The sequence below is a fragment of the Erythrolamprus reginae genome, chromosome 2 (assembly GCF_031021105.1).
Source record: "Erythrolamprus reginae isolate rEryReg1 chromosome 2, rEryReg1.hap1, whole genome shotgun sequence".
NCBI lineage: Eukaryota > Metazoa > Chordata > Lepidosauria > Squamata > Dipsadidae > Erythrolamprus > Erythrolamprus reginae.
The window spans coordinates 286,576,105-286,601,761 of record NC_091951.1 but is presented as its reverse complement, the minus strand read 5'-3'; the positions used below and the strand labels follow the sequence as shown (position 1 = coordinate 286,601,761).

Here is a 25,657-nt window from a genome sequence, read left to right as displayed (position 1 = left end):
GGGCGAGCGGGCGGGGGCGGGGAGGAGCGGGCTTCCATTCAAGTCTGGTCCTGCCCCCGTTACGTCCCTGCGGGAGGCCTCCATTGGCTGCTCCCCGAGAAGCGCCGAGCTCTGATTGGCACCACGCAACCGCCCGTCACGGCAAAGGCTGGCAGGCGAATTCGTACGTTTGTGAAGAGCGTACAGTATTGACCTACTAACACAGATCTCTCTCTAGCGGCGGCGTTCGCGGAGTCGGCAAAGAAGACCCAGTTACCGCTCCCTGACGTACTCGCTCCCGCTCCCTCCTCCTCCTCCACCTCACCCGGGAACTGCTTCTGACTGCTTCCAGCAGAGGCAGCGGCGCTCCCACTGATCAAGGGGTCTTTCCAGAAAGTCTCCCCTGAGCCTTTCCAGCTCCGGCGCCCGGACGCTTGAGTCAGTCGACTCGCTCCCCCCAAAAGCCGGCAACTTCCGAAGAACGCGGGCAGATGCCCGAAGGAGCTTTCTTGGGGTGACGGACAGGCTGTCCCGCCGCGTTAAAGGAGACCGCTAAAATTTAGATGTGCAGGTACCTACCTATCTAATCTATCCCTAAAACCTTCCCTGGGAGACCACTTGCCGTAGTTCCCTACGAGCCGGTCCGAATTATTTCATTGGGACGCTTGGCGTCCTTCAGACCTTCCAGCCTAGCTCGGACCTGTACACGTGCCTGTCGCTATCGGTAAGGCAATGGCCAGCGCCGCTTTGTTGCGCATCTGTCTCGGTGGCTTGTCGTGCAACTTTCTTTTTTTTAATAGCCTTTAAACAGCTAAGCGCGGGACTTCGCCGCCTTAAGATGCGTGCTTGCTTGTGTGCGCCCCTTTGGGTTCATGCTTTCCGACCCGTGGCCCGGCGGTGGCTTTATAAGCTTTGTTTTTTTTTCCTCCCTTGTGGCGATCTTGTTGCGTAATGTAGCTCTTTAAAGGAGATTAATCGGCGGTTTTGAGAACCGGCAAGGTTTAGGTAAGCTTGAGGCCGGCTAAGACTGAGCAACCCCGGCAAAGCTGGGAAAGAAGGCTCCTTGTTTTAAAACAGGGCTAAGGGGAAGAATTGGATGCGAATGAGCCGTGCTCTTCGGCAATGGGGAGGGGGTGGTAAGAAAAATGCCTCTCTGCGAGCTGCCTCTGTTTTATTGGGCTTCTTTTCTTAGGCGCACGTTTGAGCTATGTGTGAATGCCTTAAACAGCCAGAGGGGAGGTTGGTGTGACTTGTTATTTCATACATTGCATAATCCGTCCACGGTGAACTATATTGGCAAGCGCTAATGTAGGGCGAGAACGTGCAGTGCTGGGAGAATGATCGCTTAGCGCTGTGGAATTCTGTGCCTTCGTTACACATTTGGTCTCTTCTGGATAATTTGATAGAAAAGGTGTTTGAGAAAATGATACAGAAACTTCCCAAGTTAGGTGATCCTCGCGAATCCTTTGAAAAGTCCAGAATTTAGTTTTAAAACAACTATTAAAGGAACAAATCGTTCTCTCCCGAGCGCTTCTTTTTTTTAAGCTTTGTGTTTGTGTGTTTGCTGCCGTTTGCTCTCTATTGGCAACTGGTTTTCAGGCAGTGCGTTTCTTGGATCGTTCCTGGAAACGTTGCATTATGTAACCACGAAATTGGCTGGCGGAGAAGCTGGGAAGTCATTAAAATCATTACGTGATTTTATAAATCTTCCCGCGAAGAAAGTACAGCAATTCATCCCGAGTCTCTCTCCCCCCCCCCCCCTTTAAGAAAGCGTTAGACTAAGATGCTTAAATTCCTCCCCCCCCCCCCTCCAAGTCCCGCCTCGCCCCTCTGGAAAAGTAGATCTGTGGTTTAAACGGAGCTTGTTGAATATGTGCCACGTCCCTCAAAATGAGAATTGCGCACGACTATATTTAGCTCCCATCACACTGAAGCAATTGTAGCTTCCTGGGCTATTTCTGGTCTTTTCTCCGGAGCTGTGCAAATAGGCGTTCAAGGACGTTCGCTCGCGTTTTGAACTCCACGCCTTCGGAGACGGTTCTGATAAGGGTCGTATTTTTAGGAAAGGCATCTCGCGCAGACATCAAGTGGCTTTGGGGTAGGTGTCGGTTTTCGTGCATGATCTCCCAGCCACCCGCCGCCAACCTCCCTCTCCCCCCACTCCGACAAAACCAGACCTATTAGGAGATCATTACGTGTTTCGGGAAAAGTGAGTGTCTCGCATCTCATTGCCCGCCCTCCTCCCCCTGCGGATTGTATGGAAGAAACGAGACCGTGCTGACATGGGAGATGAGGGGGCAGCCGTTAGCTTCAGCCTGCTGTGATCTATGTCACTCGGGTCAAAAGCCTGCCGTGCAAAGCGCGACGTAAGATGCTCCCGCACAATTTCCCTCCAAGTTGTTGTTTTTTCCAGGGGCGGGGAAGGAGGGGCTCCCGAGGGTTTTTTTTTTTTGCAAGCGTTTATATTAAAAAACGGCCTGTTCTTTAACGGACCCTTAAATGTTATTGGGGGGGGGGGGGGGCGTGGAGTCTACATTTTAGCAACCTTTTAAAAATGTTCCGTGCTGGCTCTTCTAAGCGCGCGCGAGTTAAGGAGGCGTTGCCCACATTCACAGATAGCTAGTTCTCTCTCTCGGTTTTTCAACCGAGGCTGCTCCGGGCATTCGTGTCAGCTCCGGCCTCGCCATGCGGGCTAGTGAAGAAAAAAGGAGGAGCGAGGCGGCGCTGCACCGGAGCCCTCTCTTCCTTGGGTGCCCGGGCTAGAGTCCCCGGGGGGCTGAGGGCGACGGGAGAGCGAACCGGAGGACTCGCAGGCAGCCCCTTTAGGCGTTGGTTGTTGTTATGACTGGGCGAGCAACGCGCGTTGGAAGGGGCTGGCTGGAGGGCGCTGCCTCGGCGCCTCACATTCCTTTGTTCTGTGGAGAGGGGGGGTGGGCGGGAAAGGCGGCAGGCAGCGCTCCAGTGAGGGAGGGAGGGGGGAAAGAGGAGAGCGCAAGCCCGGCTGGCTCGGCCAGGAGTAAATAAAGCCGGATAACTGTTGTTTTGTACTGACGGAGCGAGAGCAGAACAAGCTGGCCGGAGGGAGGGATGCGTCTCCAGTCACGTAGTGTGTGTACTCGCGCTGCTCAACGCGGGGATGGGAGGCAGGGCGGGAGGCAGGGCGGGGAGAGCGAGCTCCTCCCTCTCCCGGCTCCTTCTTGCCTTGGAAATGGAACTGGGTTAAGCCAGCCAAGAGCGCGCGCTTTCCCTCCCTCAGGGACCCTACCTACCTACACCCTTTTGTGCCATACATAGCCTTTCCGGAATGTCGCCCAGGCACTCAGCCCGCTTGCCTGAAGTAGTCCAATACCTTTGGAAATCTCCACGTTGGGGAGAAGTCTGTGGAAATAATTTGGGTGAAGGGTGGTCTGAGCTAGGTCTTTGAGGCGAAGCAGGGATTAATAAAGCCATTGTAATGAGAAGAAGAAAAAAACACAGTACAACTGATGTTTTCAAAATAGAATAAATCCCACCAATCTTAGATATCTGTTCTGTTCTTTCCAGGTGCAGGATGTACTGTACTAACATGCTAGGATTTTTTTCCCTTTGTTAATCATGAGCTAATTGTTGCCTTCCTCTTAATTTTATCTACAAGGAAAATAAGGTTGGCCAACTACAGTAGTTTCTTTTTGTTCAGAAGTGAATCAAGCTGCGGTGCTATTTTGTATACTTCTGCTTGCCAAAATTTGTGTGGGGTCACAAGTCCTATTTGCTGGATGGTGATGACTACACTCCAGGAAATTTGGATTAACTTCCATTCTGCTAAATCAGATTTCCTGGATCTTAGAAACATAGAAGACTGACGGCAGAAAAAGACCTCATGGTCCATCTAGTCTGCCCTTATACTATTTCCTGTATTTTATCTTACAATGGATATATGTTTATCTCAGGCGTGTTTAAATCTTATTATATAGATTTCTGGCAATTTTCTAAACATTGAATTTTCCAGTTTGCCAAGATCTATTAGTGTACTATGGTAGATATTGCATATTCCAGACATGGAGATATTTGTCTTTGATACATTTTAGCTGATCCATTGATAATTGAAATTGAGAAGGTATTTTCACATGTTCACTTGATTGTACATGTATGAGTCCCAATCTAGATAAATGTTGATTAAGCTTTTAGGACAAACTTTTTCGATATTTTGGAATTGTAAAAATATAATTTTCTCAATATTTATTTATTTATTTATTTAATTTATTTATTAGATTTGTATGCTGCCCATCTCCGGAGACCAATATGGTAGTTAATTTTTGTATATTAATTATTCAAAGAATTTATGTCTCTCCAATTGTTCCTACCTGCCCTATTCAGTCTGGCTAGGGGCATACTCTGTGGGCACTGCTGGCTGAGGAATTCTGGGAGTTGAAGTCCACAAGTCTTAAAGTTGCCAAAGTTGGAGACCCCTGGGCTAGGGAATGTCACCTGGCAGGGCCCAGAGGGAGAACCTTTTCTGCCATGGCACCTGCCCTTTGGAACATCATTCCCCAAGACTTGTTCTGACCCTGTTAGTGTTTCATAAGACTCTGGGCATGGGTTATAACAGTGGTCATCAACTAGTGGTCTGTGGACTACTGTTGGTCCATGAAAATTTTTTGGTGGTTCGCAGATAAATTTTTGCATTTTAGCACTAAAGCAGGGATCCTCAAACTACAGTCCCTGGGCAAGATATGACCTGCCAAAGCAATTGCACCTGCTTGCTGACGGGATAGGATCCTTCAGGCACTTAGCTTGGTGGCCTGTTTAATAGCTCCAGCCCCTTCCTCCCTTGCTTCCTGGGAGTCCAGGCGTTTCAGTGAGCAGCGCACAAAACTTCAGCCAGGCTGAGTTTGCAGGGGGTGATTAAGTGCCCAGGCTGGCTACAAAACAAACATTCATTCTTGGCTGTATTTGAGATTCCTAGTTGCAATAGACAGCAAACCTAGGGTTGACCCTGGGCACTTTTCGCCGCTAACGGGCGGCCAAGTTAAATGCTTGAAAGACCCCATCCCTAATTCATATTAGTGGTCCACGGGATTTAAAACTATGAATTTAGTGGTCCCTGAGGCCCAAAAGGTTGGTGACCCCTGGGTTAGAGCCGATGTCTTGATTGTGTGGATGATTGATAGATGACGCCGAGCTGCTGCATTTTCTGTTTTTGATTTTTTTTAATGTATATTTTATGTATTTGTTTTATTGTACACTACCTAAAGTCACAAAAAAGTGAAATTGGTCGCTATGTAAATCATATAAACAAAAATATGGTAGAATAAACTCATATCTGTTGTATTTCAAATATGTACAAAAATATGGAAACTCCGGTTAGCAAACATATATCATATAGGTTTCCTTCTCTTGGAGCAAGACAGCTTTGGTTTATAATTAATGCTTCATGGGCTCTTACAAAAGCAGTATAGTTCAGAAAAAACCTTAAATAAAAGGAGCTTAGGGACCAAATATGCCATAAATACTTTGAGTGGCGGAAGAGAACTGAGCAGTTCTTTCCCACCTGCATAAAGTTTGACAGAAAAATGGCAGTACACATCCTAATCAATGCTTCTTGAACATTTTCCCATCATAGGAATTGTTCATGATAATATTATTTTGTTTTTCATTTATTTTTTGTTTCCTCTGAGATAATAGGTACAAAATTATAGTTCCCTCATTGAAAATATCTTACATTGTGCTACTTTTTTTATAATAGACTAGCTGATCAAAAGCACTTTCCCAGCAAAGTTGCTAAATTTTATTATATAATTTAGAATCAACCCAAAGGAATATCAGATGTAATTTGTCATCCTACTGTACTGTCACTTGATGAAATATGTATAGAAAAGTCTTAATCACTGACCTGTCTAGCACTAGGGGCCATGCTTATCAAATAAGTTATGTAGTTAAATATACTTCTTAGTCATAACTGACTGCACAATCCTGCCTAAAATGGTTAGCAGATGGCAATTGTAGTCCCACATATGGAGAGGAAAAAATAAATGCTATTGTACTGCATTGAGTCAGCAAAATCAGTTGGCTAACTTGCTGATTGACATGGTTGATTTGGGACGGTGTATACAGTTTATGGTAGTGCAGCAACATAACATAAAATTAAATAGCAAATTGAACTAAAAGATTTTGGATTTGAAAGTCTAAGTGACACTGAAGTTGAATGAAGAATGTGCCCATGTATTTTATAGCGAAATTAAAACAATTAGCCCCATAGAAAATTTATTTAATTAACATAGTTCAATATCATATTTCATGTCAGATTTTAGGCATTCAAATAAATATTACTCTTCAATACAAAACAAAACACAAATACATCATTTTTTAAAAAAACCTAGAGTGCAAGTTATGAAAAATATCTGCATTACACCAGTATTATCTTTAGTAAAATAATTTGGTGTTTCTGAGGATTTGTGCAATTATGCTTAACTATTTTTTAAATCAATGGGGTTTATTCAAGACTATTTTGTTTTATTTTACATTTGTGTTTTCTTCAATGATAAGTTCCAATCGCTCTTGTACAATCTGTTGCCTTTCAAATGCATTACACTGCAAATATAACTCCAAATCAAAGTGGCTGTATAATGATAAGTAAAGCACAATACATTTGGAGAAATATTGAGAACACATTATGTTGGGGAAAGGGTTGAATCATTCTTTTTCTCTGAGCTGAAAAGCATAGAGCTTTAACTTCTTTTCCTTTATAGAACAAAGCTATTGTTTACTGTTGCTGAGAAACTCAAGACAATTTTTCCATTCCTAGCAATTCTATTAAAGAACTAATCAGAATATATCTGAACCAAGTTCTCTGTTTCAGGGGCTCTGCTGCTAGTCTGAAGTTCTCTATCATTAAAAAAATGAATTTATAATTATTGTTGATTCTCTGGTTCATAACATTCTATTACCCAGCTCAATATTTCAGTATATGCGGATGCTGTAACCAGTTCCATTTGGTTACAGCATCTGATTGTCTATTGCTGAAATTTGATTGTAAATATTTTCCTCAAGAGGGATCGGTAGTTAAAACAATCAGGTGTAAATAAATAAGAAATAATATTTGCAATCCTGAAACATTCTATTATATATTCTGCCCTGATAAGTGGTTTTTTTAACATAGCATATGGGTGTAAGAAAATTACCAGACAATAATGTATAACTAAAAAAAACCTTCAGTCCCAGATTTAAGGGTAGCTTTACATTCATCATCACATAGGAACAATAGCAGTCTTTGATTACCAGAGAATGACATTGACCAAAGTGATAGTGAATTTCATAAATTGACTAATTCATTAACAGCTTTCCCAATAGCTATTCTATCTTTTCAGTTTTAATTACTAAATGTTTTAATTATTTATTCCTCAAGGAATTATTTTTTACAAATTTTATTTGTTCTTACATATTTAGATTTCTATTGGAATTTATTTTTTGAAGTAATAGTTTACTCTTTCCCTGTGAGTAATGTGAGACTACTGTTGCTTCTTGCTGTGTATGTTGGGCTGTGAAGAAAAACAGTGCTAGCAGTTAATGTATGTACAATCTGTACAAGATATCAATCACTTTCAGTTGCTCATATCTTGAAACAAAACATATATCTTTAATTTGTTTCAAACTGAGCTAATTCTGCTAAATATCGTGCAGACTTCATTTATATAATTTATATAACCTTTTCCAGGGATGGTAGCTTGCTACATTACTTTCTTGATCTCTGGATATTATAACATCAGAGTGATGTAGTATTCTGAACATTAAAATGCTTTGTTTTAGGATTACTACATATTGTTAAGCAACAGATATGACTCATAAGCACACAGATTCCTGTATATGATCTTGCTAGGATATTCAACCTTTTATGAGAGACCAGCCCTGTGGGTTTATAGCAAAATTCAAAATGGTTTTCATTCAGTTTAAATCTTGAGGGTTCCTTGTGCTCTCTGAGCTTGCTTGTTTGCAAGCATTTCATTACCAAACTAGATAGCATCATCAGTATTAGAAAAATCGGGGAGATCTGTATGTAGGCACACTTCCACCAAGGAAAAACTATTTCTTCCTGCACAAATACCTTTGACAGGTTATCCTACTTACCAGTGTCTGATACACATTCAATAAATTGCACAGAAAACTAGCATTGATAATATTACCTAGTGTGGTAGTGAAACATCTACAAGAAAAAAACTAAGCTCTGAGCTTAGTACCAAGGACCCTGTGCATGCATGCACACACACACACACACACACACACACACACACTATAACCATTAATATAAAGTCACAAATTTTCTAAACTTGTATTTATAATTGACCAAATTGACAATATATTTGTGATAATGATTAGAATAGCTATTCTGTAACAGACCATTGATCTGACCTTTGTATACAGTTTTACAGTACAGTATTCTTTGAAGGAGTTTTCATGCTAGTTCATTGTAATTAAAACTGGAATACATTGTTGCTTAATGTAGAATTTTTTAATCTTTAGCCTCAAATTGCATAAGATTATTATTTCTGGAAATTTTAAGTAATAACCATATAGGTGATGTTACTTTAGCATTTTTTCTCTGTGTGATGTGTAATCAGACTTACTTTCCATATCTGGAAAGGACTTTAATCTCTACCATGACAAAGAAAAACAAGTATGCCAAAATGTGACTCATGCTGCTAATAATGTGTAAACTTTTGTGTGATTTCTGTTAGGATGTATGTCTCATCTATGCTAAAATAACTTTTAAAACAGAAAGTGTACTGACTCGGACATGAATTCTTTTCATATAAGCTCAACCAGTTTCAGGACTATTTAAAAGCATATACCATTAGAAAAAGTTTGTCATTTACTGTAAATAATTATTTGCTTTTTCAAAGCTACAAGTGCTGTTTAAATTCATTGTTTCCCATAAATAACTATAATCTCTATATAATGTAGGATAGCCAATCTATATAGTGTAGGATGGCATGGCTTCCTGAAGTTTTGTTTTAATGGCTTTTATTAGTAACTTTTGTACATTTTATTCTTATTATTCAGTATAGCAATATTGTTAAATATGATGATTTTCCCACTGAATTGTTATCAGAAATCAACTTCATTAATATTGAGAAAATTAAGATTTTTGCTTAGAGACATTGCTGTTCTCACTAAAATTCCTAGAGCTGATATCTTGAAACTGAAAGATGCATTTTGTAGTTCATCCCAAATAGACTTTGACTAGAAATAATGTTGAATCAGCCAGATTTCCCACTTTCCTTATTCTATTTTATAACTCAGATCAGTAGATGATTGAAAAAATGCTGGTATTTATGTTACCAACAACCAAAATAATCTTCAGGCGATGGCATTATTTAGATGCATTAAAAATAGATGCATTTTTGTGAGCTAATGTAATGTTGCTTTTACAATGACAGGTAATAGAGCTTTTTGTCATAAGAAGTTCTGAAAAAAGAATCACCTTACAAGTACAGTATTTAAGCTGAACAAACAATAGACGCCTCAACAAAAAACAGACACCTCAACAAAAAATATGACAATAGGCTTGTCATAAACCATGTTTATGTGTTCAGTAGGGAAGACATTCAGATTTGTATATAATAATATTGAGAGCAAAGTTTGAGCTACGCCAGATATTGGAAAGTAAGCAAGTTGGGCTTGTTTAGTAATTAGACTGAGAACTACAGTACTTGGAAATTCCAAGGCCACTAGTTAGATTGAGAATTTTGAAATGCCTGTTTTGACCAGCGGAGGCACCACGGGCAAGTGCTTCGATATTTTCAGCCCCAGAGGCCAGATTTAAGTACAGTACTCACAGGCTGGATCCAACCCATGGGCCTTGGGTTTGACACCTCTGTTCTATAGGATCCAATGAAAGGTCACACTTAACATGGAAGATGGACTATATACATGTATGGAAGGCAAAATTGTCCGCTTCCCATCTATCCTTCCATCTTTTGTGAAGTCATAAAGTTGGGATTTCATTTCAGATTTCAGATGCGAGTGGCATGTTTTCAACAGCAGATAATTGAAACATAGGTATCTGAAAAAGGATGAGGTAGAACTCCACTCCCTACACTACAGGTGCAATATTATATTGCAAACTAAATATTGTTCCTTTTGTACATGTGCCAATATAGTATGCGCATATGATAGAGGAAAGGCTCTCTTGTATTCTGACTCCCCTCTCCCCATGGATACTTTATCAACATTGCATAATAATAAGATAACCATTTCCTGTTTATGTGTTGTTTCCAGTCAGCAATCTTTTATTTATAAAGCAAAATATATACAGTAATTGTTTTCATATAAAAAACTCATGGTAAGAGTAGTTTTCTTCATGGAAGAGAAAGATGATAACACTGGGAATTATCCAGTGGGTGTATGTGATAGCTTACTATCTGGACTGAATAACTTGCAAGTTGTTGCCAAAGTATCTCAGAATAGTAGAAATTTTATTTTATTTTAAACGAGATTATTTATTTATTTATTTATTTATTTATTTATTTATTTATTTATTCAATTTTTATGCCGCCCTTCTCCTTAGACTCAGGGCGGCTTACAACATGTTAGCAATAGCACTTTTTTAACAGAGCTAGGCTATTGCCCCCACAATCCGGGTCCTCATTTTACCCACCTCGGAGGGATGGAAGGCTGAGTCAACCTTGAGCCGGTGATGAGATTTGAACAGCTGACCTTCAGATCTACAAGTCAGCTTCAGTGGCCTGCAGTACAGCACTCTGATTCTAAATATAAATAATGTTTATGCTCAGGAACAATTCTTGAAACTTACATTGTTTTTATAAGTTGAGAATAATGAAAAATGTGTTGTAAAAGCTGAATAATTATTAATTCAAGTGTAAAAGTAATATAATTAAATGTATGCATACAACATTGTCCTTCAAAAGTAGAACTTGCTATTAAAATACCCAAAATTAGACAAGCCTTTTAGCTGAAGCTTGCTATGTTTAGAACTAAATATCTAAATGTTTAGAACTGTATTGTATGTATGAAGTTTGCCCCGTGACTGAGCATTCTGTATGCCTTGCAAGATAATGACTAAAGGTTGCAAAGTTAATAGAAACATTCCAGGTACTTATCTGACAATGTTGGTCTTTTAACATTCTGATTGTTGTTTTAGAATAATATCTATTCTAGTCTATAAATCTTTAACTAGAAAGTAACAAAAAGCATCATTGTGTGCTTAGAATCAAGCTAGACAAAGAAAGCCAGGCATTTTGATGATCAACTGCAGTTGTATCATTGCAAATTTCTATTCGTTTATATTTCATACTTTTGAACCACCTATCTCCCTCAGATATTATATGACAGTGGTAACAGTGAGGGTTAATGTAGTTAATGGCCAAACCAGGTAAATACTGCTTTTAGTCTTTTTTCAACCTGACTGCATAGATGTAGTTGAATACTAGCAACTCTGTTGTTTCACCGACTTCCTTTTGTCCATCTGCTAATGAATACCTGAGTTTCATGATTGTAATATACACTCCAGGTGTAGAGGATAAAAATAGTAAATTGCATAACATTCCCCTTCATTGCCTCTTAACCAAAGGTAATTTACCTTGAAGGCCCAGTCAGGCTGAATAGAAGTCTTTCAGAAATTGTGGTTTTGAAGACAACATATCATTTTAAAGTATGGAATAGTTAAAAAGTAGGGATAAAGCGTTATGAATTTATATAGTTTTCATGTTGGCCTTTTCAGTATTAAACTAATCACTGCTGATTATTACATTCTTAAAATGACTTATGCTGTAAACAATTTTAGTAGCTCATTGTCTTTAAAAAGATCTTTCAAGAGATGCAAGGTAGCATTTAGAATTAGGTAGTAAAAAGTTGGTTGTTCTGCAAAGCATTTGGGTTTTGACTATAGATTGACTGTAGTTACTTTTAAACTTGTTATTTAAGTTTTAAATGTAGACTTTATTCTTATTTCTATCTTAGTATCTGAACGGCTCACATGGTTAATGAAGATTGAGGTAGTAGATTAATCGCATAAACAAACAATTGTGAAATTAACCATAGAAGAAATGGTAGAATTTGAAATAAAATAATTGGTGGAATTACAGTTCACTAATTTATGTATATATACAGTACACACATTTGTTTGTTTGTTTGTTTTCGGATTTATATGCTGCCCAACTCCCAAAGAACTCTGGGCAGCTCACAACCTAAAATCAAAACACACAATATAATATTAAAACTCCTTAAAAACAATTTAAAACAATTGAGACAGTTAAAAAACCATGCATGTCATTAAGGGCCGGATCCTGATGGTATACTATCAGATCAACGGCCCCAGGCCTGCCAGAAAAGCCAGGTCTTAATGGCTTTCTGGAAGGCCAGTACGGTGGGGGTGTATATGTATATGTGTAATATATACAGTGGTACCTCTACCTTAGAACACCCCTGCTTAAGAACTTTTCTAGAGAAGAATCGGGTGTTCAAGATTTTTCCCCCTCTTCTTAAGAACCATTTTCTACTTAAGAACCCAAGCCTGGAAAAATTTCCCAGGAAATTTGAGAGCGGCAGGAAGGCCTAGCCAGTTTCCTGCTATTCCCAATTTAATCCTGGCCATCTCGGGCTTTTCTGGGCTGCCAGGTGGCGCTTAAGGGGGATTTGGCAGTCCAGAGCGAATGGAGGGAGGCGCGTGCTCCTCCTCGCTGCCTTAGAGTCCCTCTTTTTTTTCTTTTAATCCTTAAAGTTTTGGATTTTTTTGATTCCCCTTCCTTTGGCAGCGACTGTCCTCCTCCTCTTCCTCCTCCTCATCTCACCCAAATTCTGAGCTTTTATTTCTTTCCTAATGGGTTTACACGCATTATTTGCTTTTACATTGATTCCTATGGGAAAAATTGCTTCTTCTTAAGAACATTTCTACTTAAGAACCTGCTCACAGAACGAATTAAGTTCTTAAGTAGAGGTACCACTGTGTGTGTATACATGTAGATAGATGGAGAGATAGAGAGAGACAGAGAGGGGGGGAGGGATGGATGGATATCGATATATATATGGATATATTTATATAATATAAAAATGAATATACTATTCATTTTCATTATATTATAAATAGCAGTAGTAAAAATTGGCTTGATTTGCTATTACCAACAGATGAAGTTCTAGCTGACATATACACAAAGAAATTGAAAGAGATCCAAGGTTTGACTTTGATATTGTGCCATAGCAAACTATACAGTATGGACATGCATAAACCTAATGGAATCTTGCAGAGTTTTAGTAGATTTTTAAAATAGTAACTCTTTGTAAAGACACAATGTGAGAAAAAAACCCCCACTTTACATTTGTGGTTACTGTAAATATTGAATTTTTACCAGAAGATTTATCTTATTTTAACCACAAGAATGCTTTTCATATTGTCAGAGGAAATGGTACTTTGTTTGCCATTTCCTTCATTTGGTTCAATTTTATTTATTTACTGTAACAAAAGGGAACCTCAGTTTTTGAAAGAAATGGAATACATATTTCTTTATTAACATAATGATTCTTATTAGATTGCATTCATTCTAAATTACTAACTATCCCATCCCTCCAGTGCTATGACCATTATTTGCATTGGAATGAGATGAATAAACACATCATAGCCATGGTGACACAGTACTTATAGGGCAGTATGGCAGACTACTTCTGCTGACTGCCCGCTGCTTGCAATTTGGCAGTTCAAATCTCACCAGGCTCCAGCTTTCCATCCTTCCGAGGTGGATAAAACGAGAACCCAAATTGTTGGCAGCAATGTGCTAACTCTGTAAAAGCTTAGAGAGGGCTGTAAAACACTGTGAAGTGGTATATAAGTCTAAGGGCTATTACTATTGCTATACTGAATGCTAAAAATATGGTTTATTGGGCTGTCCTTGAAAGCACCACCAGCTAGGCTGTTGTGTATAATGCCTCACCATCTCTGTCCAAATAGCTATACTTGCTGCTAATTTTCCAGTGAACTTAGGATGTTGATGATAACCTATAATGCTTTAAAAACATGAGGGCAGGGTACTTCAAAGAACTCTTCCATATCAAGAATAACAATGAGGAAAAAGGCCTGTTCTGCAATGGCCTCAATTCTGAGGAATGCTGTATGTATACTAAATATAAAGCAAGCACCAAACTTATTTTTGTGTAAGTGATGCCGAAAATATGTACCTTGGTGTAATTGATATTGTTTTGTAAAGCAATTTGTTTGTTGTTTTATTTTAGCTTCATTTTTGTAGCATTTTTGAATTGTTTTAAAAATGCATTAATATTTGGGGGCGCATAACCTGAAAAGCCATATAGAAAATAGTTAAAATAAATCTTTAACAAATAGTATTTTATTGGCAGAAATAAATGAGATTTGTGTATGATTCGTGTCAACATGAGAAAATATTATTTTACTGAAAGAGTAGTAGATCCTTGGAACAAACTTCCAGCAGATGTGGTAGATAAATCCACAGTAACTGAATTTAAACATGCCTGGGATAAACATATATCCATCCTAAGATAAAATACAGAAAATAGCATAAGGGCAGACTAGATGGACCATGAGGTCTTTTTCTGCCGTCAGACTTCCATGTTTCTATGTTTCTAACATATTAAGTACATTTGAAGTCTTGATAAAAGGATTAAGCCATTGCCTACCTTTATATACAGAATATTTTAAAAATCATGGATTTGCTATGATATAGACTTTTGGGGACATTTGCAGTTCAGTAATAGTAAAGATGAATGAGAAAAGTAAAGTATTTTGGCTTGGATTAAAGAATATACTTCCTGACTTTTTAAAAATCACAGCTTAGGTCAGTGATGGCGAACCTTTTTTCCTTGGGTGCCAAAAGTGCGCATGTGTGCCCACACCCATAATGCAATGCCCCCCTATGTGCTCGACCCCCTGCGCATGCGCACATAACTCCTGCACCCCATTTTGGGCCAAGCAGATCTCCCTGAATCCTCTGGAGGCTGGAAACAGCACGTTTCTGGATTTCTGGTAGGGCTATTTTTCACCCTCCCCAGATTCCACAGATTTTCCTGGAGCCTGGGGAGGGCAAAGACGAATACTAACCTGTTCGCCCCCAAATAAGACATCCCTGATAATAAGCCAAATCGGGCTTTTGAGTGCATAGCAATAAGGCCAAGCGCTTATTTCAGGCCTTATTTTCGGGGAAACATGGTATAGTTATGGTAGCAGAGCTGGTTGGCCCAACCATTTTACAAATACAAAATAAAGGCAATCCCCGAGGTATGACCATTCACTTAGCTACTGTTTGTTGTACATACTCTTGATCAGTTGGAGGATGATGAAGATATTGAGGACTCAGATTCAGATACTGTTTATGAAGTAGTGGGGGGCCCGGGGTTACAGGTAGTAGAACAGGTGGGAGGCCAGCCACAGGATGGGGCTATGAGTTCAGGATCTAGCAAGGGAGAATCAGATACACACTGGGTTAATCCTAAATTCAGAAGAATTCAGAAACGTATAGAGCAAAGGTCTGGAAGAAGATGTTAAGGAGAGGAATGGGTTAAATATTGTAGTGAGGTAATTGGCACATCAGTGGGGTAGGGGAGAAGAAGGGTGGAGTTTCAACGTTGCCGAACAGAAATATGGAGGTTTTTTTTCGCCACGCTAAAGTAAGCCAAAGTATTTTGTATTGTATTTAGTCAGAGTGGCTGTTTTTTATAGCTATGTAGTTAGGAAATAAATCTTGTCTAAGTTAAGCAGGAAAAAGAATGTGAGGAATGCGGCTAGAAGAGAGATAACGGACCGATTGATGTCGGAAATGTGTTGAAGTACAAGAGAGCAGAGAAATAAACGGAATTGCTTTATTCATGAAATGATGCATTTAATGAGAGTTATTTGTAATTACTAAACTTCTACCAGAAACCAGAACACTGTTTAAAATCGCAACACAACAGGTACTTATGACACAGTCCCGAGGTTACTAATGTTGCAGCATCATGGCAGTCATTCACACTTAGAAACGATTGATCGCAGAGACATTGCAACAATCACCCTACTTATTCTGCCCCTTCCCCCCACCCTGGATCTTCACAGTCAGGCCTTTTGAAGATCTAGCGAACTGTCTCCTCTTCAGCCTCTCTGTTTCTTTGCCTGCTCTTGTCAAGCAATGAGAACAGGAAGAGCAGGACGAGTGCACCCTGCCTGGCTTGTCTGACTCACCGAGCCCGTCTGCTACTTCTGGAGTCTCAGTGAGTCTCCTCCAAAGGCTTCCAATACTGCTGCAGAAAAGTATTTGCATGCAATGGGGAGACTTTAGGGCAACAAAATCGCATTAATTCAAGCCTCCTGTTAGTGTGCAAACACTTTTCCTGCACAGACTGGGAGCTTATGGGTTCCCTGATCTTGTGGGACTTCAGACACCCATTCTCTGCAAAAGTGAATGGATGCCTGAAGTCGTGCAAGATCATGGCTCCCAGGTGAAAAGTGTTTGAGCAAAGATGGAGCGCTTGGAGGTGGCAAACTTGTGTCCCAATAGAAGCTTCTATCTCCAGGTGAAAAGTGTTTGAGCTATATTGATCTTATAGCAGAAAAAATGTATCAGAAATTGGGTAATTTGTAGCAGTCATTTGCTAAGCTGATTGAGAAAAGATTTAGCAATTTCTAAAGAAAGAAGGGAAATCAAGTTGTAAGCAAGGATAAGAGACATATGCCTGCATCTCCTAATTTCCTTGAGTTTATATTATTTATCACTTTTAGATATTTTTTATTTCGCCTTTGTTTAGTGATGGCAATTCCAGGCCCAATTAGGATTAAGCGAGGACCATCTGTACCTAAACGTATTATTAGTTTGATGAATAACTCAGAAGTATACTGAGTCAATCATTGGTGAACCCATTGCTTCCTTTGGGGTTCGCTTTTGCCAGAAATCAGAAGGTTTGTTGGCAAAAAGATAATAAACCATGGGGGTGGGTGGAATAGCTGTCGGAAATGTTCTTGAGGCATGATTTTGGAAGCTTCCAAAATTTTGGAGGATTTTAAAATTTGCACCTGCTTTTTCTATTCATGTCAGACACTTGCAGTCCCTAGACAGAAAATGTTGTCCATTCTGCTTAATATAAGGCAGTGATGGTGAACCCCTTTTTTTTTGCTCGAGTGCCAAAAGGGCGTTTACGCGCATGATAGCACACATGTGTGCCCACACCCATAATGCAATGCCCCTTGTGCATTCTTGCAGGAGTCACTGAAGTCTCTGGATGGCGAAAAACGGATTCTAGCTGATTTTCAGCCTTCAGGAGGCAGGGAGATGTCATTTTAGCCTTCTCCAGGCTTCAGGAAAGCCTCTGAAGCCTGTAAATGGCGAAAAACAGACCCAATGGCTCAGCTGGAAGTTCGGAAACAAACTTCTGGATGGGCCATTTTCACCCTTCCCAGACTTCAGGAGGCTTTCATTTCCGAATTTCCAGTTGGGCCGTTGGGTCTGTTTTTCTACATCCACAGCCTCTGGAAGCTTTCTGAAGCCTGGAGAAGACGAAAATGATCTCCCCCTGCCCTCTGGAAGGCTGAAAATTACATGGCCAGTGTGCATGTGCGTGCTGAAGCTGTGTATGCCCTTGGATATGGCTCCACGTGCTATCTGTGCACGCATGCCATAGGTTTGCCATCACTGATGTATATATGTAGATACGTTTGGTTTTAATTCCTTCTGAGGAATGCAAGCAGTGTGTCTCCTGGGTATTAATGGTATATTGGATTTCTAAAAATTGTTCAACACAATAAATATATTTATGGTTCTATCTACTATATATATTTAGACAAGTACATTTCATTTAGTTGTAGGAATAATGACTAAGCAGTCTGCTAGGTAGATGTTGTTTGTGTTTATTAATGGGATTTTAATGATGTCTTTCAATTAGTTGGTTTTTAAACATGTGGTTAATAGCTGATCTGCACTCTACCTACAAGATAGATAATGTAATATGTTAGGCACTATCTGTAAATGGGTGGGGGAGGGGAGGGTTTTTAGGTTGTGGGTTTTTAATGTTGTAAGCTGCTTGGAGTCACTATGTGTGAGTTGGGCAGCCCTACACATTTGTCTAATGAGTAAATGGATACAAAGCTCTGGTCAGCATATTGCCAAGTTATGTTAGGGATCACTTTACTAAAATAATTCTGTTTTGTAAAATGGAAAACGTGTAAAAATACCAAGAGAGGACTTCCTCAAGATTTTGTTACTGTGAGAAGCAAAAGGGATATAAGCAGACGGAAGTCCTTCTCTGTAATTGTTTCAATATAAGAGGGATCTGTGAGGTTAGGTCGGTGGCACTGGTGGATGCAAAATTTTTACTACCGATTTTGTGGGCATGGCTTGGGCATAGTGTGACTTGGTGGGCGTGACAGGTGAAGAATACTGTAAAATGTCCATTCCCTCCCTAGTCCGGGGGAAGGGAACTGTAAATTCCCCATTTTCTCCTTACCAGCTGTGACTCGGGAGGCAGAGATGGGTGAGCAGAGCTGGTATATCTGAACTACTCAAAATTTCCACTACTGATTCTCCAGAACTGATTAGAACCTGCTAAATACCACCTCTGGTCAAGGTGGTAGACCCAAGCATGTAGCCAAAACGCTGCCCTTTTATGTGTGCATTAAGCACACACAAAAAGCTCATAAAAGGCTGCCCTGAAAAATTTCCTTTTTAAGCAGGGTTTTAAGTTTTTTGTGACAGGGCAGAATTTTTTGAAGCTACCAGTATGTTATGTTGGTATTGAGGGTATTGTGGTATTTACTGGGTTTGTACTTATGCATTATAGTTAATCATTGAGTCAGTTTATGAGGGAGTGTAAATATTGTGTAAGTGGTAAATAAAGGATAATTGCATAAAATAAATACAATTATTAAAAGTGTTGCAATTTTTTTTAAAAAAAGAGACTAGACATTAGTAACTAAAGAATTATTATTCTTTTGTATTCTGCAGATTTTTAAAGAAGCTTCTCAGATGGATCAACTCAGAGGAACCTTTCACCAAGTTGTCTGAGACTATGGAATAAACAGAATAATACTTATGGAATTAAAATCACTATATATATCAAATTATTCTGGTTCAACAAGTCCCGAAAGGTTACTTTATCATATTATTATTTACATATTTACTGACACTTGCTTCTGATGCAGCTAAGAAAAATGCAGTCCGTTAAAACAGAACAGGCATCTGCTGATACAAGTGGCAACATGGACAAAATTATGGCTCTTAATTCTACATTGAGTGATATATCAGATGACTTAGCTACTGGTGATGAAATGTTACTTGGAGAAGGAGCTGTTATGAAAAACAAGGCTTCGGCATGCAGGAGAAAACGGGAATTCATTCCAGATGAAAAGAAAGATGCCATGTACTGGGAAAAACGCCGTAAAAACAATGAAGCTGCCAAAAGGTCTAGGGAAAAACGGCGACTGAACGATCTTGTTTTAGAGAACAAGCTAATTGCACTGGGAGAAGAAAATGCCACTTTAAAATCTGAGTTACTTTCACTGAAGTTAAAGTTTGGTTTAATCAGCTCTTCTGCATATGCCCAAGAGATTCAGAAGGTCAACAATTCAACAGTTGTTTATTTTCAAGAATACCAGAATTCCAAATCGAGCATTAATGCTTTCATTGATGAACATGAGCCAACTATTGTAAGCAGTAGCTGTATATCTGTCATTAAGCACTCGCCACAAAGCTCTTTGTCTGATGTATCTGAAGTGTCATCAATAGAGCACACTCAAGCAAGCCCCACACAAAACAATTGCAGAAATACCGATGATAAATTCCAACTCATAAAACAAGAACCTATGGAATTAGAAAACTATACAAGAGATTCGCGAGATGAAAGAGGGTCCTTTACAACTTCAATATATCCAGGCTTCATGGGAAACCATTTTAATGGCTACTCACATTCCCCTCCACTGTTGCAAACAAACAGGTCCTCCAGCAATTCTCCAAGGACTTCAGAAACTGATGAGGGTGTTGTGGGAAAGTCGTCTGATGGAGAAGATGAGCAGCAGGTTCCTAAAGGTCCAATCCATTCTCCTGTTGAACTTAAAAGTGCCGTAGTTAAGGTTCCAGAGGTAAGCTCTTCTGCACTTCCTCATAAACTGAGAATTAAGGCAAAGGCCATGCAAATCAAAGTGGAAATGTTGGATAATGAATTTGATGCCACACAAAAGCGACTGTCACCTATTGATATGTCATCTAAAAGACATTTAGAACTTGAAAAGAATGATGCACAAAATTTAGCACACAATACTCACACTCCTTTCTCAATTCAAGTGACTAATATCCAAGATTGGTCTCTGAAACCAGAACACTGGCACCATCAAAAAGAACTAACTGAAAAAGCTCAGAGTGACTGCAAAACCACAGGGTTTGACGTTAAAGACAATTCCTACCAAGTCTCTGAGACAGAAAACTTGTACTTGAAACAGGGCATAGCAAATTTGTCTGCAGAGGTTGCTTCCCTTAAGAGACTTATAACGACACAACACATCTCTGCTTCAGACTCTAGCTAAATGACTACTGAGTAATTAATATTTTAAAGGATGTCATTTGCAGTAGGTTGGTATGTTTTGTATTATGCTGAATTTTCACTGGACTTGGAATGTCATTTCACTGTAATGTTCACATAATGTCCGATGGATGATGTCTTTTTTGTGCACAGATGACTGTGGAGATGAGATTATCAGGATCACTAGCCTTGTGTATGGTAAAGATGCCTGTGTACATGCTGTATATATAGTGAACATTATTTTTCTGTCATTCTGTTACTATAAAGTGTGGAAGTTGCCAATTCAAATAAAAAAATTGGTGACAAGCACAAACTGTAAACTGTCAAATCACTTTCAGCCAGGATTTTTTTTTAAAGTTCACCACAGTCATGTTATGAGACATATCTCCACTTTCTTACAATATATTTTAATTAAAGAGTGTTATTCCCCTCCCCATCACTTCTTATCCTTGTTTTGCATGCCAAGTTGTATGTCGAAAAACAACAACAAACAAACCAGGTGCTGAGAGACAATTGGTAATTAGATATGAGAATATCTAATGGACAAATCAGAAAACAAAAACACTTGGGAAAGACAATATTTTTTTTTCTGAGTTATTCCCCTTGTACTTTAATATGGTCCATTAATATTTATTATGTCTGTCCATCTCATAATACTTAAAATATAAGATGAGAAAAAACAATCAACAACAATTAGCACAATTACATCTGGGACCCCAGTCTCAATAATAAAATCAGGTTTTCAAGGTATTACAGGATCAAGGCTAGTCTGATGTATAGGATGGATGTCCAGCTTGGTTCCTGCCAGATGACACTTGCTAGCAGACAGTACCTGGAGCATGCACCTTCTTCCTGATCCAACTGGACAGATAGATACAACCAGGAAGAGACAGTCCTGCTGTAATCTGGAAGCATACTGACAATACAGAGCAGACGCATCCCAGGCTCTAAAAGATAGGCACTCATAATTGCCTGCACTGCTTCAGATTGCACTAAGTTGAGTGTCAACCTGGATTTCTTCAAGGACCGGATTGCATTATGGTTTTCTGTGGGCCGATAGGGGGAAGCAGTGGGGAGATGGGATGGATGCCTCCTACAGCACCCTGCCAGCCAAAATGGGCACCTACTATAGCACTTTATTGGCCAAAAAAGGCATGTGGGGGGGGGCTGCACCTTGGTTTTCAGCCTCCCCAGTCTTCAGCAGCATTCTTCTGGCCACAAAATGGGCCATGCCGAGGCCCCATAAAACTACCATGGTATCCAGCAGCACTCTGTTGGCCAAAACCAGGGTGCATTAAACCCTGTGAGGTCCCCATGCCTTTTTTCGGCCAAAAATGGGCCACCCCGAGGCCTCCTGCAGTACTTCAAGCAGCCTGCTAGCCAAAAACAGGCTGCTTGAAGTACTGCAGGAGGCCAGGAAGGCTGAAAATAGGCCACGCAGGGGTCGTAGGTGGCCCATTTTGCCTGGCAGAGGCACTATGGGCAGGTCCTTTGATATGTCCAGGCTGGGCCCTCGCTGTATTTAAGCACCCTGTGGGCCAGATCCAGCCCACGAGCCTTGAGTTTGACACCCCTGTACTAGCTGAAGCTTCCAAATACTCTTCAATGGCAGCTCCACTTAGAGCACATTTCAGTAGGCCAAATGAAAGATCATTAAGCCATAAGTGTCCAAGAGTAGATCATAGCGGTCTGGGAATGGGGCACTTGGTGTACAACATATAACTGTAAAGGTACTAGTCAAAGCTTCTACCTGATCTTCAAAAAGGAACTGGGAGCCCAGGAGAATTCACATTTTGTGCAACCTAATCAATAACTACACACAGAAGGCCCCGAGAATAATAGAGTCCTAAAATCCATTAGGTCTTGCTAGTGTTTAGCTGAAGAGAGTTGTTCTACTTTCTAGATCAGTGTTTCCCAACCTTGGCAACTTGAAGGTATTTGGACTTCAACTCCCAGAATTCCCCAGCCAGCGATTTCTTCTACCTCATACAGATGGTGTGGGCTGGAGATATAAATCTCTGTTTCATCCACCTATCATATCTCAACCTAAACTGTCAGATGACCTTACCTAATGGCTTAATATAGATGTTGAACAAGAGTGGATATATTTCTGAGACCTGCTGCACTCAACAAAGCAGGGACCATAGGCTGGATGTTCCCCCATATCAATTTATATCAATTTATATTTAATATTAGAAAACATAAAAAATAAAATGATATATGTACAGATATAAGAAAACTACTGTACAGTAGTCCCTCGCTATACCGCGCTTCACCTACTGCGACTTCACTTCATCGCGGGTTTTCAAGATATATTAATGAGAAAAATCATTCACGGATCTTCGCTGCTTCGCGGGTTTCTGAGGAAGTCGATCAGCAGATTTAAACAGCCCACGGAACTCGATCGGCAGATTTTTCAAAAAATATATATCTAAAATTGTAAATACTGTATTTAAATACTGTATCTAAAATAAATACTGTGTGGGAAGGGTTTATAAACACTTAAAACAATGAAAACTTACCAAACAATTACAATATAAATACTGTACTTAAATAAGTACTATCAGTCGATAAATTCCCCATCGCGGATTTCACCTATCGCGGCCGGGTCTGGAACGTAACACCAGCGATAGGTGAGGTCTTACTGTATTTTCTTTTTTCCTCATAGGCTTGTGATAGCCCGGAAACAGTCAAAAACTGTCTCATCAAATTAGTGTTAACAAAGTATTGATTTGGATACTGTCAGTTTGTTTTCATTTTTTAATCTCAACCTTTTCCCAGAGGAAATGTTACAAATGCACAGCATGTTGCAAAACAGTCAAAAACTTTACAGTAACAGTGTTCTATATTATTTAATTTAATTAATAAAGCTGGGATATTGTAAAGGAGAGACTCGAGCCCCATATAAATTTTATTTCCGATAGTCCTCCATCCCGTACTGACCACAAGTATTTTTTTTTAATCTGCCTAGAACAAATTATAAAGATGAAATGGTGGACAATATATTGGCATATCAGAAGGATGGTGAATTATAACTTAGCAACTTTGCTTTTTTATGAACTGGTATTCTTTAATTGTCTGTGCCCATCATGGCATTAATGTTATGCCCAAGACCTCATATTTTAAGGAGCCTTCAAAAAAGGTTAGAAAAATAATTTTCCTACACAAAAGAAATTACAGTGATCCCCCGATCATTGCGAGGGTTCCGTTCCAGGACCCCCCGCAACGAGCGGATTTTCGCGAAGTAGCGCTGCGGAAGTAAAAACACCATATGCGCAGCAGCGAGGAGCCGAAGATTGGGGTTTCCCCGCCGCCCACGCAAACTCCTCGCTGCTGCCGCGCCCGCCGTTCCAAGGTTGGGGGTCCGGGGGCTGCTAGGAAGCACCCGCGCGCCTTCCCAACTGAGCCCTCAAGCCAAGCGCCAAAGGCGAACTTCTGCGCTTGGCTTGAGGGCTCAGTTGGGAAGGCGCGCGGGTGTTTTAAAACGTCGCCGCCGACATGGGGGGCTCGCTAGCACCCCCCTGAACCCCCAACCCGGGTTTGGGGGGGTGCTAGCGAGCCCCCCATGTCGGCGGCGACATTTTAAAACACCCGCGCGCCTTCCCAACTGAGCCCTCAAGCCAAGTGCCAAAGGCGAACTTCTGCGCTTGGCTTGAGGGCTCAGTTGGGAAGGCGCACGGGTGTTTTAAAACGTCGCCGCCGACATGGGGGGCTCGCTAGCACCCCCCCGAACCCCCAACCCGGGTTTGGGGGGGTGCTAGCGAGCCCCCCATGTCGGCGGCGACATTTTAAAACACCCGCGCGCCTTCCCAACTGAGCCCTCAAGCCAAGCGCCAAAGGCGAACTTCTGCGCTTGGCTTGAGGGCTCAGTTGGGAAGGCGCGCGGGTGTTTTAAAACGTCGCCGCCGACATGGGGGGCTCGCTAGCACCCCCCCGAACCCCCAACCCGGGTTTGGGGGGGGTGCTAGCAAGCCCCCCATGTCGGCAGCGACGTTTTACAACACCTGCGCGCCTTCCCAACTGAGCCCTCAAGCCAAACGAACCCGGGTGGCCGGGCGAGCAGCGAAGCGAACGGCGGGTGGCCGGGCGAAGGGCGGGCGAACGGCGGGTGAGCGGGTGCTGGGGGGGGGCTTCTCGCCCTCCTGCCAGCAAGAGGGGGAAGACCCAGGGAAGCCGCCCAGCAGCTGATCTGCCCGGCGCCATCTACGCATGCGTGGCCATAGGAAAAAAAGGCCGCGCATGCGCAGATGGTGTTTTGACTTCCGGGTTGAAAAATCGCAAATTAGCCTGTTCGCAATGGTCGGGAACGCAATAACCGGGGGATCACTGACATAAAGTACTCTTATCATCTGAAAGTGCCACAACAAATCTTCAATTTAGCAGAACTTGCCCAATACACTTGGGTGCAATGTTGACAACCCTAGTTGTATTTACATCAATTTGCATCATTTGCATAATAACTTCAGTGTATGATATAGTTGAAACAATTGTGAAAGTCATTTTCTCCCATATGGTTTATTAAAAATTTCACAGAAAAAGCAAATGAATTTCTTTCAGAAACAATGCGGAATGGATGTATTTTTGCAATTTCCAGGGGATTTCAACAGCTTATTTAAATACTTCTTAATATTGCAAATAACTTCTCATCTGCCACTTAAGAGCTTTGCATTTAAAGACCTCCAATAAAGTTTTGCTTTCAGGATTCCAGTAAAGCTTAGTTAACACTTTAGCTTTCTTTTCTGGATATGTTTATTGTCTCCTTTGTGGTCTCCTTTGTACAAATGATTGCCTTCTGGAACTACTGTTTTGTTTTCTGGTCCATTGTCAGTAAGAACCTAACTTCCATACAAACTAGATTGTAACTTTAAAGGCAATTTTTTCAATACAAAACCTACCAGACAATTATTTATGTTCACATGAAGATCTCTCTACAAATATAAATCAGGGTTGATTCTGGTAAATTCATGGTTGTATCTGTGAATTTTTTTGGCAACAATATGGAAGCAATTTGTTTCTGTCTTCTCAGGATATTTTTTAAACTCAGTATAGCTTAGAACAGTGATGGTGAACCTTTTTTCCCCTCGTGCCGAAAGAGCATGCTCGGGCGCTATCACACATGTACGAGTGCCCACACCCATAATTCAATGCCTGGGGAGGGTGAAAACACTTTCCCCTGTCCCTG

At 40.6% G+C, this 25,657-nt stretch overlaps 1 protein-coding gene across 4 annotated transcripts; it reads left to right on the top strand.

The window, feature by feature from the left end:
- Positions 1 to 20,788, top strand: NFIL3 (nuclear factor, interleukin 3 regulated). Of its 4 annotated transcripts, none has more exons than XM_070742830.1 (2): positions 1 to 550; positions 18,906 to 20,788. In XM_070742830.1, the coding sequence occupies exon 2, from the start codon at positions 19,097 to 19,099 to the stop codon at positions 20,477 to 20,479; it is 1,383 nt and encodes a 460-aa protein (XP_070598931.1). In that variant the 5' UTR covers positions 1 to 550; positions 18,906 to 19,096; the 3' UTR covers positions 20,480 to 20,788. The 4 variants fall into 4 exon arrangements, with proteins under 4 accessions (XP_070598931.1, XP_070598930.1, XP_070598932.1 ...); XM_070742829.1 differs by having other exon boundaries at positions 174 to 703; XM_070742831.1 differs by lacking the exon at positions 1 to 550 and adding an exon at positions 1,854 to 2,077.
- The last annotated feature ends 4,869 nt before the right edge of the window (positions 20,789 to 25,657 follow it).

What these genes read in the sequence shown, in the direction of transcription:
- NFIL3 (XM_070742830.1), top strand. Translation starts at nt 19,097, where the DNA reads ATGCAGCTAAGAAAAATGCAGTCCGTTAAAACAGAACAGGCATCTGCT.